Source organism: Humulus lupulus, chromosome 6, assembly GCF_963169125.1.
Source record: "Humulus lupulus chromosome 6, drHumLupu1.1, whole genome shotgun sequence".
Classification (NCBI taxonomy): domain Eukaryota; kingdom Viridiplantae; phylum Streptophyta; class Magnoliopsida; order Rosales; family Cannabaceae; genus Humulus; species Humulus lupulus.
In genome coordinates this window covers 2,059,054-2,081,634 of record NC_084798.1, presented here as the reverse complement: position 1 = coordinate 2,081,634, position 22,581 = coordinate 2,059,054, and the positions used below count along the sequence as shown (strand labels likewise).

General features: G+C 30.1%; 2 protein-coding genes across 3 annotated transcripts in view; one reads left to right on the top strand and one right to left on the bottom strand.

Annotated features, from left to right (window-relative positions):
- Positions 1–22,581, top strand: part of LOC133781365 (uncharacterized) — a 94,646-nt gene that overhangs the window by 24,399 nt on the left and 47,666 nt on the right. The gene's annotated exons all lie outside the window — the stretch shown is intronic.
- Positions 1–22,581, bottom strand: part of LOC133781363 (disease resistance protein At4g27190-like) — a 52,989-nt gene that overhangs the window by 19,680 nt on the left and 10,728 nt on the right. Inside the window, exons 2-6 of the mRNA XM_062220332.1 lie at positions 17,001–17,120; positions 16,358–16,444; positions 16,220–16,265; positions 13,150–15,888; positions 12,636–13,049 (exon numbers count right to left, since the gene is read on the bottom strand). Of these exons, the coding sequence (XP_062076316.1) occupies positions 12,636–13,049; positions 13,150–15,870 (3,135 nt within the window). The 5' untranslated portion in view covers positions 15,871–15,888; positions 16,220–16,265; positions 16,358–16,444; positions 17,001–17,120. The remainder of the gene's footprint in view (positions 1–12,635; positions 13,050–13,149; positions 15,889–16,219; positions 16,266–16,357; positions 16,445–17,000; positions 17,121–22,581) is intronic.

Genomic DNA, 22,581 nt, shown 5'->3' with positions numbered 1-22,581 from the left:
TAGAAACCTTACCTTCTCCGAAAAGAACTTTTAAATAAAAAAGGATTTTTTATTAGGTATATATTATGAATATTGATTAAAATTATACAAAAAATTATTACGATATATTTTTATTAAAAAATAAATAAATATTGATTAAATATACAGTTCAAAATTAAAAAACACAACAAAATCTATCTAACTAAACTTATCAACACAAAAAATATAACATATATATTTATTAAAAGATAATTATATCAAAACATAACAAGTTAAAAAAAAAAAAGATTTTGTTGTTGTCTATAGTTCCCAACATTATTATATGTAATAGACCAACATAAAAATAGAGATATATACATCAATTTCTTCCGTGATCACATCTCCGTTGCTTGGCACCAAAGAAGAAAAATGTCTTTATTTCACTCTATCTAGGTGGACGATAATAATACTTGCAAGTGTTGTGCTCACACAAGCAACAGTTACATAGAACTACGCCTATATTAATATTTAAGCATGTAAACTATATAACCATTTTATGTAAACTAGCACTATTCTCATGCCAACATTACTATTACAATATAACAAGTCGCAATATATAAGTACATATATAACAAACCATAAAATAAGGTTGTATGTTTAGACATACACCCTGTGCGCAGATGTCCACTCTCCTTATCTCAATCGCTAATAATTTTCTTTATTCTACCTCGAACCCCTTGCTGAGTAGTTTCCTTGTTGAGAACAAAATCCTAAGATGGTGTTTGGTTTGGTGGGATAGAATGTTAATGGTAACGGTAATAGGATGGAATAAGAATGGTAATGAGAATTGATTATGATGTTTGGTTTGTTGTTGAAATAGACAATGAAATCAATGATAAATTGACAAAAATAACCCCATTTCATTAACTCATAAATGTATTTAATCCTAATATATAATATGTATTATTTATTATATATTATAAATTTAGTATAAAATATAATAATTAAATAAATATTAAATATTATATAGGCAAAATTGACAAAAATAGTTGGAATGGATGATTACCGAGGGGAAATGTAGTAATGGAGATTCCACCGAGTGTAGGAAATGAGCATTCCATTGGAATGGATTCCCACACTCAAATATCAAACCAAACAACGGAATGAGAAGTTTGATTACATTCTCATTCTCATTCGAGCCATAAATACTCAACAATACTACCACACACTCAAAGTTTATTCATAAAACATATCAAATTTCATTTAAACACAGAAAATAAATCAATTACAACCAATTAATCAAATATGTAACCATAATAAAATCAAATAACCCTAAGTTTATTTTATTCCTATAAACTCATATTAGTGCTCTACATTTATTTTAATTATTTATTCCTAATAATTAACACTTTAATTACTCATAAATCACAAAATAATTAAATATTCCATAAAATTACCAATATCAGCATCTATCATGCTTCTAAATCACTTATACAAATTATATATATATATATATATTCCAACTTTGATTACCATGTATGAATCTCAACTCAATCCATCTATAAAATATGTATGTGACTGATCTTCTTGTTGACAATGTTAACCATCATCATTATCCTAATAAACAAATTAACATCATAAACTGAATTATATACACAATTACTTTCAATAAAGAATAAGAGTAAATGGCAAAGAATGAATAAAATCCTCTGATCAGCTCAACTTAATTGTTTGGTAAGAGAGTAGTAAAGAAAATTGACTTCTTGTGAAATTATTATATTACCCTTACAATATTAATATACAATATGTGTAGGAAAAAATTAATTTAGTAATTTTACATGGCTTTGTATTTATAAAAAAAATTCTCCCCACTTTTCTCCTTATTTTGGAGGAAAAAAAAAGTTAGTGGACCCATTCAAAAAAAAATTTCTCACTTTTCTCTTCCTTTTTCATTTTCTTTCCTACTAAACAACTCTTTTTTTTTTCTTCTTCTTTTCACTTTTCTCTTAAATACTTTCTTTCATAAGGGGTTTTTTTTTTTCTTTTAATAAAAAAAGTTGAAGATAAAGATTGGATGCAATATAAAGTTTGGATAAGAAAGTTGTGTCGGCCACTCATGTCAATAATGCACTACTTTTACTTTTAACTATAATAGAATTGATTAAATACAATCTATTATCAATTCATCCTAGCATAACAAATTAAACTAGTAAACACAAAAATTAAATAATTTATTTAATATTTAGTAAGAATTTTACATATTGATGACTTGTTATACTAAATTATTATGTTGACATATCATCATAATTATTAGTACATATCTATGAGTAGTGACTATTAAAAAATATTCCGCATATATATATATATATATCATTAGTTATAAGTTACATTATATATGATAAATATAGATAATCTCATAACAATTTACTTATTAATATTAAAAAATGTAGGTAAGAATGGTTTTTAGTGAAAATTTAATTTGATTTATAAAGCAATTTTAAAAAATGTCACGAATATATATATTTTTTAATGTTATATTTAGTATTATCATAAATTAACACTATATTTGGTAGGGAGGAGAAATGAATAGATGGAGAGGAGTAGAGGGAGGGTAGTGGAAGGAGAAGTAGAATCTTTTGTTTGGAGAGAGAGAGAGAGATATGGAAGGGGATATTCTCTCTCCAAAGCATAAAAATTCAATCCCTCAATTCTTGGAATAATCCAAGAAAAAGGCAAAAAAAAAATGTAAAAGACATGTATATCCTTTTAAAATGAATAAATATTTATATTAAAAAAATAAAATAGTAATTTTAATAATTAATACATTCTCCATCATTCCAACTTCACCCATAATACCAAACAACATAAAGGAGAGCAATTATCCTCTTCATTCTTCTTAAACTCTCCATCTATACTGTTTTCCCTCATTCCTACCAAACACAGCTTAAGTGGTCCAAAATTTTAAAATTTGTCCACCATATTATTTTATTCATTTTGAAAGAAGAAAGACATAAAAATAGCATTTAGGGACCTAAATGATATAATCTAAAAATGTTGGGACCTAACTATTACAAAATCAATTTTTGGGATGTAAGGTAGTATTTGGTTTATTAGTTTTCCAAAAGTAAGTACATTCACTTGTTTGGTTTGTCGGTTGCAATCTGAAAAACCCATTCCATTATGAATTGCAATTCACTTACAAATTGCATTTCGTTTTCGAAAGGGAAATTTCATTTTTTATGCTTAATGGGTGATGCTAATTAAAAATGATGCTAGGCATTATGTAAATTAAAAAATAATGCTAAACTTTTCCAACTTCCCCAAACTACCCCTTCCATTTCATCTTCTCTAATCTCCTCTCTCTCTCTTGGTTTTTTATGAAAATGGCAACTACAACAACACCATCACCATGCACCCACATCTCTCCCTTTCTTTCTTTGAAAATGGCAGCCACACACCACCTCTCTCTCTCTCCACCCCACCGAATCTCATCTCTTTTTCTTTTAACTTCTCCATGGAATATAAATAGCTCAGTAGGCTAACTGAGATCTAACAAACTCAAAACTAACTGTACAAAGTGAACTAACTAACACAAATAGCATAACAACTTGTAACTTGTCACCAAGACCTCTACTCTTGATAGACATGATTATAGGTATTGGATGGTGTTTAATAAATGCCAATGAGGAAGTATCACCAAGACCTTTACTCTTGATGCTACAAGTAACTTTCTCACAATTTTTTTCCTTTATTAATATCTTCTCGATGCTTTTTATGATATGTGGGAAAATTTGTCTTTCATAAGTAAAGGGAAATTTGAGCTTTTATGCTTAGTATGGTGTCATAAATAAAAAAAAATGTTATGTTTCTAATCATTTCAAAAAAATGACAAGTCTTTTGATAATACCTAAAATACCCTTCCGATAAATTTTCTCATCCACTTCATTCTCTCTCTTCCCACTCTCTCCCTTAACTCATTCATCTCAACTCTCTCTTTAGAAAAAAAAAATCCATTGGTAAGGTAAAATATAGGAGAACTCAATGCAATGACAAGTATTTCTTACTTAGGACACTAAAATATTGCATTTCGAACAGATCTGGGCATAATTTTTTAATTTTTTTTGTGATTTTTTTTTAGATTTGAAACTTTGAAATCTGTAAAAAAATCGATGTGGGTCGATAGTGCTCGATGCCAGCTCGATGGGGCCTTCAAAATCAAGATTTTTATGAAAAATTGATGTTGCTTGATGGTGGTTTGATGTGATTCTTGCAAGATACGTAATTTTTCACTCGGGTGTCTGTTATGAGTGTTTTTTTTCTTTCTATTTTTGGTATTTTTTAAAGATCTATATGTTTGAAATGTGTATAAAGACATTTGGGAAATGTAAATCTTGAAAAAAAATGTAAAATGCAAAACATATATCATGTTCAAGATATGTTTTGGTATGTTTTCAAGTTCTAAACTTTGAAAATGTATATATGAAGTTATAAAACGTCTTATATTTTAATTTACCCATGGAGATTTTTTTCTATAGAAAGAGCTGAGAGGAATGAGTTGAGGGAGGGAGAGAAAGAGGGAAGAGAGAAGAGGAAGTGGGTGAGAAAAATTATGAAATGAGTATTTTGAGTATTGTCAAAAAAGTTAACATTTTTTAAATGATTTAAATGCCTAGTATTTTTTTTTACTCAGAAACCCTCATTAAGCATAAAAACTCAAATTCCCCAAGTATATTAGTAAGAAAAAAGAGTTGCTACCTTTTGCTCCATCGATATAGTTTGTTTGGTCATGACTACTCATGAGGTTCTTACTAATAAGGGACTATATGTTGATGGTAACTTGTAACGACCCCAAATTCGCTAATGAGGTTTAAGGGCCTTGATTAGTGTGCCGGGAGGGCATAATTGGGTTAAATGTGGTTTGCATGAATATATTGATTTAAATGCATAATTATATGATTAATAGTGCTTGTATGATTATATTGGTATTAATGTGATATGTATATATGGTAATTGTGAGAACCACATTATTATGTGGGTAGGTCTGTAGAGCACGACTCGAGGCGATCCTAGGGCTGGTTAGCGGGGAAAAGTCGCAACAGGGCTTAATAGTTGACTTTGGATAAGTCAGGGGTATTTTAGGTATCGGGTAGTTATTTAGACTATCGGGCTATGAAAATAAATATATGGAGATATATTTGAGGTTAGGATGTCTAGGCAGGAATATTGGGAAATTTTACCGTTTTGCCCTTGGGGACGTTTCCGGCACCCCGAGCCTCGGGATTGACTTAACGGGATAAGATTAGACTAAAGTTTTAGGAAAACAGTAGACAGAAAAATTAAACCGACCTTTATTTTCAGCCTTTCCTCTCTATTCTCTCTCAAGGAGAAAAACACTGAAATTTTAAGGAAATTTGCTGGAATTTCAGTTGGGAACTCAAAGGAATTCAGGGGTGATTTAGAGGCTTAGCTCAAGAATCAATCAAGAACTAAATCAGGGCTAAGGTAAGCATTGAATTTCCTTTTCTGTGGTTAGAAATTCTGGGTATTGAGGTGATTGTGGTTTTGATGTTTAAGAGCAGAATTAAGGAGGAGAGCTTGGTAAATAGCTAAGATTTGGCTTGGAGAAGTGGTTCAGCAGAAGAGGTAAGTCTTAATTCGTAATTTGGAGGATTTAATTTGAGTTTGAATGGCTGGTTTTAGAGATTGTAGTTCTTGAGTTTCAGAAATTGAAAAGAGATTTTAGTGTGTGTTAGGTTGGGTTTTCTGTGGAATTATGTTGTTTAAGTCATTCTAAAGGTGTTGGGATTAATTGGTTTTGAATTGGGAAGCTTTGGGATGGCTTTGGATGAGGTTTAGATGTTGGAAATGGTGAGTTTTATGGGCACGAAGGGAAGGGTCGCGACTCTGCTCTAGAGCGCTACGGCCCTAACATGAAAACCAAAGGTGAGCGCCGCGGCGCCCAAGGCAAGGGCTGCAGCGCGTGTCTCCTTCCAGGAAAGCCCTTGGCTCTGTTTTGAGGGCAGGGCCGCGGCTAAGTTTCAAGGGCTGTAGCCCTTGGGTGCACACTTGAACATTTGGGGATTTTAGGCATGGGAATATGGTCTAGAATGCCCGGGATCGATTTCACCACCGTGCTTGGTGGAACTCGGATTCCCGGAAGTTAGTTTTGTATCCAGAAACCCTAATTTGAATTTTAATGGAACCCAATACCTTGGTTGTGACTAGGTGATAAAAGCTTAGGCTCGGGAACGGATCGTGCTTGAGGAGCGTTGCTCGTAATCCAAAACCGCAAAGATCAAAGGTAAGAAAACTGCACCTGGTTGAATATATGTAATGGGACTAAGGGTTTCCTGTTGTGTATGCTTGAAAAGATGGTATTACGCCATGCAAGCTAATTAGTGAACCAACGGCCTAAGGGTGCCCAGGGTTACACTAACACATAGGGCGTGGCTTGGCCACTGGTAGCCAAAGACAGCTTAATATGCACTGAGCTCGGTTTAAGCGAGGTGGAGTCAGTAGGGTAAACAGAGGCTGCGACCTAAGATGTCGGCCCTGACTATTATAAGATATGAATGTTATTAGTGTTTGATTGCATCCATGATTCTGAATGTATGCTGAATGATTAATGTGAATTATATGATGAGGGTTCATGCTTAGTGAGTTTATTATCTGTTATTGCTGTTTGTGTTGCACATCATGTTTTCTTGCTGGGTCTTGGCTCACGGGTGCTACGTGGTGCAGGTAAAGACAAGGGCAAGCTTGATCAGCCTTGATTGGAGAGCTCTACGAGCGGAATATACATGGCTAGCTGCTCAGCCACCACGGTTGAGGTTTAGGTAGGGACGCGAGACCCAGAGATTGTCTATTTTGCCTTAGTATGGCTAACAATTGTTTAAGTACTTTTGGAAGTCTGTAAACCAACTTTTAACTCTGTTTCTTTTGGGATCTCGTGTATATAACTGTTTAATTATATGAAATGGAACTTTTGAGACCAAAACCTTTTTACCCAAGATCATACATGTTTAGTGACACGTTTTTAAATTAATGACTTGATTAGCAAGTCTTGCACTTTTATAAGTACACAGTGTAGCGGTCTTGGCTATCCAGGGCGTTACATAACTAGTTTTATACTTTGGTGGTTTAATTCTCTAAATTATTTGTATGTTTTTTATTTTATACTTTTATAAGTGCGCTTTTATATGTGTTTAATTCTCAACAGTACCATGGAAAATTGAAGACAAAAGAAAAGTCTTTGATACCTTTTTATTTTTATTTTTTGAAAATTAGGAAACAAATAAATGGACACGAAAGATTGTAAAAGTAAGAAAGAGAAATATATATATATATATATAATTTTTTTTATCTGAAAGAAAGAAGAGTACTTGGTTGAGATTGAGAAGATGTAATTGATGAGTGGGCAAATTTGATCTGCAAAAGGCAACAATAAATAAAGAAAAATATTAAAATTATTCTACTTAACAAAAGATAAGAAATGGAAAGGAGAGTAGGGAGTAATATACCTGAGACTTAAGATTGTAGAGAAAGATACTGAAAAACTCAAATACAGCAAGAGAAAGAGATGATGATGACTTAAGAAAGTGACAAGAAAATGGACTTTGTCTGTGAGTGTGTATATGAGAAAAGTAGTGAAGCCATGAATCATTGAATAGAGAATCTATAAAGCAAGTTGTATGTGTCTGCCACTAACTAATATCAATAATTCACTAAACAGACGAAGTTTCAACAACTGACAGCTAATGGTACAAACGCTTATTTTCTATCTAATTATTTGCAAGTTGTATGCAATTAATTTATTTTTGCAAATGGAATATGAAATACCTTTAATTTTTTTATTATTTTGTAGGAAATAAATTATATTTTTGGCCTTTAGCAGAAAAAAACACAAAAAATCGAAAAGAAAAGAAAATTAAAAAAAATGGTAAAACTGATAAAATAGATGAAAATATGTTATTTTTATCGTTCGGCCCACTTTCCTGTTAAGCCCAGTTACTCCCAACTAGCCACGTGGCCCAGGAACGAAGCCCAATGAGTACCAGCAGTCCCTCTCCAATAGCTACGGCTGGTCTCCCATTTTGCTCATTCACACCAAATCCCAAATGCAAAAATCAACACAATTGAAACATATTTTAGAGAAATATTGGCCCCATAACCCCAAATAGGTAGGTTTGTTCTACATATACTCTCAATAAAAAAGTGTAGTGGTAAAACCTCAAAACGGTATCTTTCCATTCCACCTAAGCACTTTTGGATGTTAAGTGCCAATTATATTCGTTGAGTATCAACGAAAAAACACATTTCTATATGCTATTGATTCACGTATTAAATTATTAATTACTAATTTAAAAACTATGTTTAAAATAATTTTAATTAATTAGCCCTATTTTATATGTTTAAAAGTGCATAACATTCACATATCGACTTGAATAGAACCAACATTCATTCTCAAACTTAAGAGCGAACCCCATGAAGAGAACCCATAGCAAAAGTTCTACCGAACCCAGAAATTTCAATCGTACACAGAGGCAGGCAAGTTTTCTCCAACCTCGAATAATTATTTTTTAATTAAATCGTACACCGCTTAGATAATTATTTTTTAATACACTAATATTATTTTCCCCCTACAAAATTAAATTTTCTAATTAAGGAGAATATGATATTGTGATTGTATAGTAACGTTTGTGGATACATACAATAAAAAAAATTAGTTCAATTTAAGAAACACAATAAAATTTATAGATTGCGACAATATCTAGATGATCACTAGAAACAAACCATTGGTTAATGCAACCAATCAAAGGATTAATTTTTTAATCAAAATATTTTAGCAATAATTAAAACTATTCCTTTGCATATCTATATATATGTATATTGATTGAATGATGAGTAGACCATAAGTTTCCAGAAGAAAAAAAAAAAAAAAGATACGACCACCACAAAGTAAAGCTGAATAAATGAGAGGCAAAAATTATAACCAAATTATATTTTAGTACTAAACACCAATCATATGATGAGTAGTGAGTACATATATTGATATATATATATATATAACATATCAGAAGATGCAGTTACCTGCTTGGAAAGAACATATATATCATGAGTTGAACCAAAATCAAACTCATCAGTTATCAATTATATATATATATATAAATATATATATCTCAACTGGATTCATATATATATATATATATATATATAAGATATGTATGTGACTAATCTTCTTGTTGACACTGCCTTCTCTCATACACAAAATCAGGATAATGCATCCATGATTGAGCTTCATGCATTCCCTTGGCAATGTTGATCATCATCATCATCATCCTAATAAACAAATTACCATCATAAACTGAATTGCTATAGTTTGTTTGGTCATGACTACTCATGAGGTTCTTACTAATAAGGGATTATATGTTGATGGTAACTAGTTTTATACTTTGGTGGTTTAATTCTCTAAATTATTTGTATGTTTTTTATTTTATTTTGCTTGCGTCATGGTATTTCATATTTAATGTTGTTTAACGTGGAATGTTTTTGATCCAATGAGAACCAATGAAACTCAATGATGAGTTTAGTTTGTAAGTAAAATAATGATACAACAACTCACATTGGCCTAACCAACAAACAATCAAAAGCAAAACAAAGGAAAGAAAAAGAGATCAATTAAGTAACCGCATTAGTCTAATAATGTAGACTTATTGGTTTACTTGTGATTGTGTATAGTTACACAAAATCTAAATTTTCACTGGTAAGTATTGGTAACTAAGACAAAATTACACCAACCAAAAACCACATAAGTTAAATACAACATCACAACTCACAAGATATCCAAACTATTAAGTGTATATACATATATATATTTATAGAGCCTCCCTTCATTTGATATATATTAATTGATTGAGTTACAAAACTTATAAGCAAGACATATAATAACAGATCAGAAGCTGCAATTACCTTCTTGAAAAGAAGATAGAAACTGGGTTCACTCCCTTCCTTGTAATTATTAATAATTGAGCTATAAGAGACACTGCAAAACAAAGACCAACCCTAAAATGAGTTGAGGATTATTCCATCACCACCAACCAAAATCAATCACTCAATTATCAATTATATATTATATATATATATATTCCAATTTTGATTACCATATATATGCATCTTAACTCAATCCATATATAAAATATGGCTGATCTTCTTGTTCAACAAAATCAGGCCAATGCATCCATGCTTGAGCTTCATGCATTTCCTTGGCAGTGTTGATCATCATCATCACCATCCTAATAAACAAGTTGACATCATAAACTGGATTATACAAAAATTGTTTTCAGTAAAGAATATGAGTAAAAGGCAAAGAATGAAGAAAAGCCTCTGCTCTGCTCAACTCAGTTGAAACGTGAAAAAAGAGTTAACAACTAACTAATACACCACCAAATACACCTAAGCAAAAACAGAAAAAACTAACAGTGAATAAACGAATGAAATTACCGTTTCATGAGAGAATAAACGTCGTAATCCCAAATAGGAATTGTCCTCCCAAAGTTTTGTTACAGTGGTGTTCACATCTCCCTCCCAACTTTCAATACCATCAATAATCTTGATTGTGTTGAAATATGTCGAGGTACTTATAATTCCATGTGAGAAACTCATCATATCAAGGCATCCCCTCACAGATAATTCTTCCAAATTTGGGAAATTCATAACTTTATTGCCTGAGTAGAAGCTTTTGAGATTGGGTAAATTCTTAAGCCTTAATGTCTCCAATTTATGGAAAACAAAGTGATGGTGTTCGCTTTCTGCTTCTGTTTGGCCTTCCTCATCATAATTATAATAATTTGTACTAATAACCTCTCTCATTCTTCTGCAATTTTGTATGACCATTTGTTTCAATTGTACCAGGGTGGTTGCTGTTGAATAAGAGAATAAGTACGTCAGCCCATGACATTCTCTTACTGTCAGATATTTCAATTTGTGGAAAGACATAAACGATGGTGCAAGGCTCTGTAATCGGCTACATTTGACTATAGTGAGATATTTCAAATTTTGAAAGAGAATAGTATGTGATGGTTGAGCATATTCTGGGTCTCCAAACACATGATTCAACATATCAGCACCCCTAATAATTAGTGTCTTCAAACACGTAGCAGTGTTGATCAATTCATAAGCCTCACCAGGTTGTTGTTGTTCATGTCCATCCACAAAAGAGCCTCCCAATCGAAGAGTATGAATATTGTGATATTTGTGAAGGAATAACTTGACATCTGATAGAGCAATTGGTTTATCACGAGATGTCATCTGCATGTTAAGTTCAGAAAGGTTGGGAAACGTGGAGATTGTTGAAGAAGATTGACTACTATTGATCTCAAATGTCTCATTTACTGCTTCACTCCAATCAGTTGTCAATTCCTTTAGGTTGGGGAAAATTACCTACAAATTAAAACAAAAACAAAAGGGATTAAAAGTGCATGAATAGACTAATTGATTCTTTTGGCAAAGCAATTAATAAATATCTTGACTATTATTAGAGTATGGTGTCCCACATGGAAAAAATGTAAGAATATTGAGTCATTAATAAAAAATAGACAACTCTACTAATCACCAATTGATTTTTAGATAGAGCCTCACAATTCTTGTCATGGTATCATGTGTCAATTCCACATATTCAAAGATGTATTTTAAATGTGCAGTGGCAATTGAAATTATTTTTGTGAAATTACAATTGCAGTAAGTATTTAATTTTTAAAATCATGCAATTATCATGTATATTATGAAAAATAGATAATTAGTAGGTATTAGTGAAAAAATTAAGTATTATATATATACCTTATCTTTGAAGACATTTTGTTTAGCCGCCACCATCATGCCCATTTCTTCACTGGTAGTACATGCCTTTGTAGCCATATAATTACTTATAAATTCCTTTAGTTTAGGACATTTTTGTATAAGCAGTTCAGACAACAATGGACATTTTATACAATCTCCATCACAAAACTTTATAACGTTTGGAAGAGTCTGAAGCCGAAGAAATTCTAGTTTTTCAAATATTATTTCTTTGCTTCCACCTAATGATTCATCATCACTGACTATTACCTCTTCTATGTTATTGCAATCAGATACTTTTAATTTCTTGAGTTGTACAAAACTTCGAGCCATGACTGTTGATAAGAGATACTTCAAATTGTTACAATTCGAAACACTCAACTCTTTTAAGTTGGGAAATGCAATCTGAAAATAAAATAAATAGAATCACAAACATGCAATGGGACTATAAGAAACATAATTACATTACTTTTGGGTTATAGATATAGTTGTCCTTGGAGACTCAATTAAACTTCAAGAGTCTTTACTTAGGTTTTTTTTTAATCACACTTTAAGAAATTGTGCATTGCATTTAACATTAATTTTTAAATTTATTTCTAAATTAATATATATGAGAGAAAAATTTTGATTATTGAATTTTTTTATTTAAATCTTCAATTAGTATTTTAGGTATAACTTTTATCTTTTAAGTTGTGGATCAAATTGAAAAATTAATTACAACGTGTTTGTTCTCTTATTTATTTATTTTATTATATTATATATTATATAAATATTAAAGGAGTTTGAATACATGTAATGATAAAATAGTACTAAAAAAAAGAAGAAAATATAAATTAACTACTTACCATTCCATTGAAGAGGTGTTGTTTTGGTACAATCTTCTCTTCATCGTTATCCAGTGACACTTCTTTGATGCATGAATCTTCTGAACAAAATGTTTCAAAAACTCGAAGTTTGGAGAGCCTAAGAATTTCTAAGTTAGTGAACAAGCTTTTATTCTCTAACGAACTTCTTTCTTCTTGTAGTTTCCTACTTTTGAGAATGTTTTTCATAGCCACACAATCATGTACCTTCAGCTTCTTCAAGTTTACAAACCTTTCAGCCATTGCAAAACAAAATAAATATTTTATTTTGTTGCAATTTTCTACTGTCAAGCTTGTTAAGTTTTGTAGGTCAAAACTTGATAGAGGTTGGTCTGGCCATATCCTTTCTATATTCATTCTCGACATAGTCAATTCCTCCAAGTTCGATAAAGAAACCTGCAAATATTGTAAAAATGTATGAAAAATATAGTTTACATATATTCACGCAAAATAGCTATCGCATGCATTATTATATAATGATCATAGAGAGTTATACCGTTTCACTAAATAAAGGCTTTGAATAATCATGTACTGAAGACTCGCCAGATGTCTTCAACTTGGAGCAATAGAATTGGACAATGTTTGGTAAAGAATGTAGAGACAATGAGCGTAATTGCAAAGACTCGTCAATGTCATGGGCAGCTTCATCATCACCTTCATTTTCTCCCCCACGGCTGACTATCCCTTCCATCATCTCGCATTTTTCTACTATAATTTCATGAAGTAGTTTGGCGACCGAAAAGGGAAACAAAATTTTTAATTTACCACAAAACCTCACTTCCACCTTTCTCAATTCATTGAATGAGCTCAATGGGAGTTTTCCATGACATATCTTTTCCAAGCTTGTTAATTGTATAAGGATCAAATGCTTCAATCTAGGAAAACCATCTTTATCCAAACACGGAGCAACATTGTTGACATCCATTAATCTCTCTAATGATAAATATTCCGACCTTTTCATTAACGATTCAAGTCCAAATGCAATTATTTCACTTATTTGAGAGAGATTTAGGCGCAACCACCTTGAAATTTCATTTTCAAAATAATGAAGGGCGTATTTTCCTCCAATAGATATTCGGTATCTCTCCAATTTTTCAGTAAACAATCCCTTTGGCAAAACACTTTCACTTGGTATAGACAAACATAAAATCTTCAGTCGTTGCAAACTCTTTATCTCAATAAGACTGACATTTCTTCTTTCTTTCATTGTGCCTTCTTCAGTCTCCCATTCGGTAAATGTGTGTGGCATGTAGAGTTCTTCAATCTTTGTCAAATTAGAAATGACATTCGGCTCGATAACTTTTAGACTCCAGCATCCTCGTAGATCTAGAAGTTGCAATCGCCGCAATTCACTTATATCTTTTGGCAACCGCTTAATGGAACCAGACCAAGAGAGATCAAGAACTTTTAAATTCTTCAAGTCACCAATCACACCTATGTCTCTAAGAGAAGAACCACGTAGACATAATGTTTGGAGATTTTGAAGCAAATGAAAAGACGATGGCAATAATCTTAGGTTTGAACCGCTCATACTCAAAACATTAAGCTGCCTAGTTTGTTCAAAAAAGTAGTCCGAAATCGATTTCAAAGGCTTACCAGATAGAAGAAGTAACTCTAACCTAGGACATTCCAATTTTTCAGGAAGCTTATCAAGATCATATTCAAGACAGGAAATTACTTTAGATCCTTTATGTCTTTCGTGGATATTGAACTCCTCATCCACATTTGCACTGGTAATGTTATTCATGCAATGCTCATCTTCCTTCGCAATTGATATGCACACATCACGAATGACATCGTGCATCTTTACATAATTTTTACTTTCACCATCCAGTAACAGACAACGAGATTTTAATTTATCCACCAATGAATTCACCCTATTTTTTGCTTGTTTCATTTCCTTGACGTCTTGAAGCAAGTCCCAACCCATACTATATCTTATCAAGTTATCGACCATTATTTCTTGATCTTCTTTATGTAAAGCACAAAGCAATAACAATGATTTTGCCTCATCCTCACGACTTCCGAGAAAATCGTAGCTTAACCTAATACTTGCATAAACTTTATCATGCATTCCATCAATCCCTGTAAAGTTCGAACTTTGTAGTCGTTGCAACGCATCTGCCCATGGTTCCAAGTTCTTTTTGTATTTCAAAGCACGTGCCACTGTTGCAATGGCAATTGGCAGGCCTGCACATTCCCCAACAATCTTATGTGCCAAATCATTGTAATCTGGCTTTTCAACTTTTTCTCCAATTATTTTCTTAAACATACTTATGGATTCCCTCGAGTCTAATGCCTTAATTGAGAAATTATTACTCTCAACAATATCCATAGAGCTGCATAAAACATCTAGAGATCTAGAGGTTAGTAGCATTTTGCACTCATCAGGGATTCCAATAACTTCTAGATCGAGTTCCTTCCAAACATCGTCGAGAATTAACATAATACTTGTTTCTTGCTTTAATCGCTGTCGAAGTCGATATGCTCTCTTGCTTGTGCTCTCTATTTCACCAAACTTTTTGATATCTAACATTTCGGCAATCTCTTGCTGAATCTCTTCTATATTAGGTGTCTGAGAAATAGTCGTCATAACCACCTTACTAAATAACTTCTCTTCCTCAGCTCGTCTGGCAATTTCTTTGGCAAGCATAGTTTTGCCAATTCCACCCATTCCATACAATCCTATCCTGCTCCTGTTAGCATCTCTCACAGCCACCATTATGTCCTTCAGAATTCCTTTCCTCGATTCAAAAGTCTCGTAGCCTTTGGTTATTTGGAATGAACTTTCTGTCTGAGGACAATAAGAAATCGGTATCGAACCAAATTTGTTTTTCTCTGAGATTGCAAGCACAACGATTGCCACCTTCTTTGCTTTCCTACTCAATTGATGTCGCGTCACCAAATGAAAAACGGATCCACAAGAAAAACACGCAACCTTTGCATGGTCTTCTTGGTTAAGAAATGTGTCAACCTTTTCAGAGATTTGCTCAACGCTGCTCAGCCAATTTCGAACATCATTTTCGATTTCTTGACAATTATTTATCTCTTCCTCGACACGATGTTGCAGTCTTTCCCTAGCATCCTTCAAATCTTGCATTTGAGTTTTGAGATTATCTACATTGCTCGTGTAGTGAAATAGATAACCCAACTGTCGACCAACGGGTGCCACTGTATACTCCGCTATTTTCCCAGCAATTGAAATAGCAATTTCCATAGTAGCAATTGCCTTGTACTACGAATTAACAAGAACAAATTATGAAGATAATAATATGAGATTAACAACTTGAAGTAGCAGAGAAATATATAAATATTTCAACAGCAAGCCACACACCTAATCAGTAATAGTAATCAGCAAATGAATTTTGTGAAATTTAAGAATCAAAACAAGATCTAACCAAAAGCTGATTTTTCTTTAACAACAGTACAATGGAAAGACAGAAGAAAAGTCTTTGATACTTTTTTTTTTTTTTTTGAAAAATAGGAAACAAATAAATGGACACGAAGGATTGTAAAAGTAAGAAAGAGAAATAATTTTTTTTTTTATCTGAAAGAAAGAAGAATACTTGGTTGAGATTGAGAAGATGTAATTGATGAGTGGGCAAATTTGATCTGCAAAATGCAACAATAAATGAAGAAAAATATTAAAATTATTCTACTTAACAAAAGATAAGAAATGGAAAGGACAGTAGGGAGTAATATACCTGAGACTTAAGATTGTAGAGAAAGATGATGAAAAACTCAAATGCAGCAAGAGAAAGAGATGATGATGATGATGATGAACTCTGAGACTTAAGAAAGTGACAAGAAAATGGACTTCGTTTTTGACTGTGTATATGAGAAAAGTAGTGAAGCCATGACTTATTGAATAGAGAATCTATAAGGTTTGGAAGATAAGATAGGATTGGATGTAGTAAATTAATTGTATAAAGCAACTTGTATGTGTGCCACTACTAATATCAATAATTCACTAAACAGACAAAGTTTCAACTACTGACACCTAATGCGACTACTCATTTCTTTTTTAAATCGCTAAAGTGGTCAAAAAATATGCACTACTATTTTTACAAACGCTTATTTTCTTTCTCTTACTGACGGCTAATGCTACTACTCATTTCTTTTTAACCTATATGCAAATAATTTATTTTTGCAAATGGAAATATGAAATACCTTTAATTTATTATTATTTTTGTAGGAAATAAATTATATTTTTGGCCTTTAGCAGAAAAAAAAACAAAAAATCGAAAAGAAAAGAAAATTAGAAAAATGGTAAAACTGATAAAATAGATGAAAATATGTTAATAGCAGATAATGAAAGGAATTGAACATATATAGGGAGTAATATACCTGATTGCTTGACTAAAGAGTAGTGTTTTTTTATTTTTTGTTGTTGAAATTTTTGTAGAGAAAGAGAATGAAAAACTCAAGAGAAAGAGAAAGAGATGATGATGATGATGGTGATGAACTCTGAGAAAGAAGAAGGTCAGATTTGAGAGGAAGAAGATGATGATGATGCTCTCAGAATTTTTTTTTTTTTTTGAAATTTTTGTAGAGAAAGAGAATGAAAAACTCAAATACAGCAAGAGCAAGAGAAAGAGAAAGAGATGATGGTGATGAACTCTGAGAAAGAAGAAGAATGTCAGATTTGAGAGGAAGAAGAAGATGATGATGATGATGATGAACACTCAGAATTTCAAGTGAGAAAGAGAGTAAAGTTGGAAAATACCAATTTCCATATATTATAATTGTTGAAATAAAATTCATTCACAGTAGTTATTATTATTATTTTTTTCTCATAAATTTGACTACATGTGTAATAATTCAAATAAAACTAACAGAAAATTCACATATGATCTCGACAGCAAGAAAGTGACAAGAAATTAAGATAAAAAAGAAGAAAGTGAACTTTTTTTTTTTTTTTAAAGGAAGAAGAAAATAACTTATTTATTTATTTTTACATATAAAGAGAAAGTGAAAAGAAAATCGACTTTGTGTGTATATGAGAAAAGTAGTGAAGCCATTCATTATTGAGTAGAGAATCTATAAAGTGGGAAGATAAGATAAGAGAATCTATAAAGTAAACCTCTTTTTTCTTTTTTCCTTTTTTTTTTTCTTTTGTTTTAGTTAATTTGCAATCATACATGCATATGTGTCAAATACTCTTATGGGAAATTTGTTGCGTCGATAGCTAATGTTTTACACTTCTTATAATTAAATACTTAATATTTTTTAGTTTTACTGTAAAAATATTTAATTTTAATTTGTGTTAAAAATAAATATATAATCTTTTTTTTTTTTGGGCAAAAATACATAAAGCTTTTTAAAACATTACTTTTTCAATATCTCATCAGATTGAGATTGACTCACCAGATATGTATCACTATGTAATTTATATATTTTTGTTATCAAAATATGTATTTCTTAAATTTGTATTAATTTAAAATGTTTTTCAATTAATTTTTCTAATTTAAAATATATATTTTTAAATATAAATATGAAATGGACCTATTACAAAGTGACAAATCTATGCTTAGTCAGTATGATAAGAGTTCCAATACACGAGCAAATGGAAAAAATAATGTTTTAGCTTTTTTTTTTCTCTAAAATGTCCCCACGAGGTTTGGTGAACCAAAACACAATGTTTTAAAAGGAGAAAAGAGATTTTGGGTAGCTGTTATTTGATAAAAAAAACCAATGTTTTAAAAGGAGAAAGGGGAAAGGGAAAGTCTTTTACTTCCTTTCTTCTTTCATTTGTTTTGTTTTGTTTGGATGAAAGTTGGTATTATTTTTTGTGCTTTCTTTCTTTCTCTTATTTTCTGTGTCTTTCTTTTGTGTGGGAAGGAAGAAGACAGCGAGGGAGAGGGAGAGAGAGGCACAATAGTTTTACGCGTTTTAATTTTTTTTAAAAGTTAAAATTGGTTATAAATTTTTATTTATTTATTTTAATGTATCTTTTATTTTTTAATTTAATTACTTTTAAAATTTAAATGTATTTTTAATAAATTTTTTATTTTAAAATTAAAATTTTAAAAAATAATTATGATTTGGACCAATAAAAATGTGACACGTATCTGCCTAATCAGCTCATTAACAGACCTAACAGATGAGCCCTAACAGAATTACAGTTTTACTATGTTTGGGCATTTTTCTCACTAAAAAAAAGATTGGGTCCATATTGAGTATTTTTCTCAAGCATTAAATACTTATGCCGCAAATATCCCTTAATTAAAAAACATCACATTACGAAGGTCTGTCATCATGATAATAAAATGCTAATTATAAATGTTTATAAATAATGATAATAAATATTATTAATCAAACACTAACTATTTAGACAGTTTTGTTTTAATAAAAATATTTTTACTGAAATTCATAAATATATATATATATATATAATTTTAAACTGATTTACATATCATATACAAAGTAAATGGAATAAATATTAAGTATAAATTAATTAAGTAAATATGAAAAGAACAAGTTTGAAAAGGAAATAAATTGAGCCACAATATGGTGTGGGTGGAAAGGGTATCAAAGGAAATAATTTATTCCATTAGGACAGCAAATATATTCATTTTCTTTTAATTTTCATTATCAGATATTGATTATAAGAATAATAGATTTTGTTGTTGAAAGAATATATTTGAGTGGCTTAATTTGGGCATCAATAATATGGGAAGATGCTCCAATTTGAAAAGAAGATTTGCAAGTGGAAGAATAGAAAGGTCATCGATTTGGGAGAATAATAAACTTTTATTCCTTTTTTTATGGGAATTTTTCAAAAATATAATTTACTTTTGTTAATTTGTATTAGAAAATTTATTATGGAAAAAATAAAGTATGTGAAATATAATTATTAGCTAATTAAATATGGAAGCTAAATTTAAAATCAAAATATATTAGTCAAACATGGGTACTATTGTAAAATTAACATTTCACTCTTCTTTAGTTACCTTCACATTCTGATGTGTGTATTTATGAGTTTTTTATGGTAACTGGTTATCTATGTTAATGATGTGTCATTCATCTTTTTCCTTCAAATTTGATGTTTTCTTTTTATATTTAATATGATTAACCTGTCACCCATCTTATGGTAACTGGTTACCCCTCTTATTGCAGAAGATTACTCCTTTCGGAGTAACTCGTTACCCCTCTTGGTACATGTTATTTAACATAATTCTAGAATTTTTTTTTACATAATTGTCAAAGATCAATAAAGTAACTGGCTACCTTACTCAGAATTTGAAAAAAGAAACGTACAATCTAAAAAAAAAGAAAAAAATGTTTACAATAAATAAAAATTAATAATAAACACAATTCATATTTTTTTATAAAAAATTGCAAAACAATAGCCAAAGAAAAATTTAATATAAACTCCGTTATATAAAAATAATATAAACAAATAAAAAATTAATAATTAAATTACAAACATACTTTTCTAAATTAATAAAACTTGATTAAGAGAAAAACTATTGCATAAAGCAACTTTTATACAAAAATATGGAAAAATAAATCCATAAAAGTAAAAAATCTTATAAAGTCATAAATTAACTTTATTTAAAAAAAAACTATATTTTGCACACTTTATTAAAAATTCCATATAAAATGTAATTTCTTCTTCTTTTATTCTTGCATTCCATGACCAGCTCTATGCACAGACTTTTAGAATTTCCACAATATTTGTTAAGAGAATTGAAATGAGTGAGTAATTAATTGTATATAGAGTAATGAAAATCTAGCTAGCTTATTCATTCATATGTACCAAAGAAAATCAAATTAAAAAATATATATCTATAGTAATATATAGAAGTGTAGATAACTAATTAGTTTAGTAATATTCCCTATTCATAAAAGATTTTTAGTGTATTTTGTCCTTTGCATTTTCATTGTTTCTCGTGAATAAATTTTGAAGTCATTATTCTTTTTTGTTTGTTAGCGAATCCAATGTTGTTTTTTGTCTTTTTCATATTAAACAGTTATATATAATAAGAAATATATATTATTAACCGGTTTTATTATTAAATAATTATTATTTATATTTTATTTTACATATACTATATTTCTGCATAGTTTACTTTTATACCCTCTATTTCAGCTTCTTTTAGGAAGTTTATTGTAATTTAACACCAAATTTTATTTTGTTTCTTATATATCTCATTAACCACATACTTCTCATCTCACTGTCCTTATACTTCTCATCTCACTGTCTTTATACTGTTTCAAGCTGGTTCTTCATGCTTTAGTCTTTTTTTTTTTTTTTTTTTTGCGTAAATTGACACACCATCCACCACATGTTATATTTATACAATTTTTTTTATTGTTGGATTTTCAATTAATTCTAAAAACTATATGTATATATGCTCATAAATCTCACTTAATTATATCTGTTAAATTATTTCCATAACCTTACAATAAGATATATATTTATTTGTTTCTCCAAATTCTTGATTTTATAATATGATCTAATTTAATAAAAGGCACGTGTTTTTACATCTAATCTCCTATATATCTATACTATATATATAAATATATATATCTTTTTTTGTCCTTCTATTTTATATCTTTATTAAATTTTCTATCTTTAACATTTTATATCAATATAAAATATAAAATTTTAATGTCGGGGTGATAGTTTCAATTAGGCTTTTGTTGCCAAAATAATTGGTTGCTACACTTGCTCAAGAGAATTTTGAGGACTAAAATATTTTATAATAAATTACACATCATTTTTTTTTTGTTTTTTTTACTCATTTTTTTATATTTCTTTCATCATAAAATCATCACACGTATAGACACTAGGTATTACATTATTTTGTCTTTTTACTAGATAAATACAAATTTGACACTTATCTTTTATTATTAATATTATTTACTTGTTATATTTTTTGTTACATTTTCTTGTTTTGTCAAGTTTTTTTCTTCTTCTGGAGAACCATCATCCATCATGTAGTGTTTTTATACTATCATTGTATATTTTTATTTTTTCTTAAATTAATTACTTAGTAAAATTTATTCGAATATTTCTATTTTTCATTATTATTTTTATTCCTTTTCTTCTCTTATTTTGTATTGAGGTTTATTTTTTAATAGTATTTTTTTTTAAATTAAGTAATAAAAATGTGTTCTTTTTTCATCATTTAAATAAATTGACTATATTAATGTAATAAGTGTGTTAGTTTTCTTTTCTATTGAATCTCCTCATTTATGTTTTATTTTACACCTTATTAGAGTTTTTAAGAATAATTATATTTATAATTTATTGATTTCCAATGTAGTCATTATTATTTTTTCAATGGGAGAATGAGGCATTTTATTTCTTCCAAATTAGTAAACTATTTGTGAAGCTGTAAATAGTTTCATGAAATATTTTTACAACCAAGTTGTCTTTTTACTGACTATGAATTTATTAAACAAAGAAAAATAGTCAGAAAACCAAAGGAGTGGAAAAATACATAATAATAATAATAATAATACATTCAATTCAATTCAATTTTTAAGCCCAAGAGAAACAAATTATTAATTATGAACTATTTATTTATATTATTATTTACTTTCTTCGCATACAAAAATTCAAAACACAAATATATTTTTATACTCATTTATTTCGAAATTATTTTTATTCTTCTGGCAAAACACAAAAGAAAAAGTAACATTACCAACAGGTTGCTCGTATCTTAAACACGAGCCATTCACTAATATATATATATATATATATTAAACTGGGAAATGAGGGGACCACTACACGGTTTGAATTAGGGCTGTGCAGAAATTTTTACAACCCGCCCAACCCGAATAATCCGCCCAAACCAACCCGAAAAAACCGCCAAAAAACGGAACCCGAATAAACCGACCAAAATTTAAACCACCTAATTGTTACATTGGGCGGGTTGAAAATAATTATCAACCCGCCCAATATAACCCAACCCGC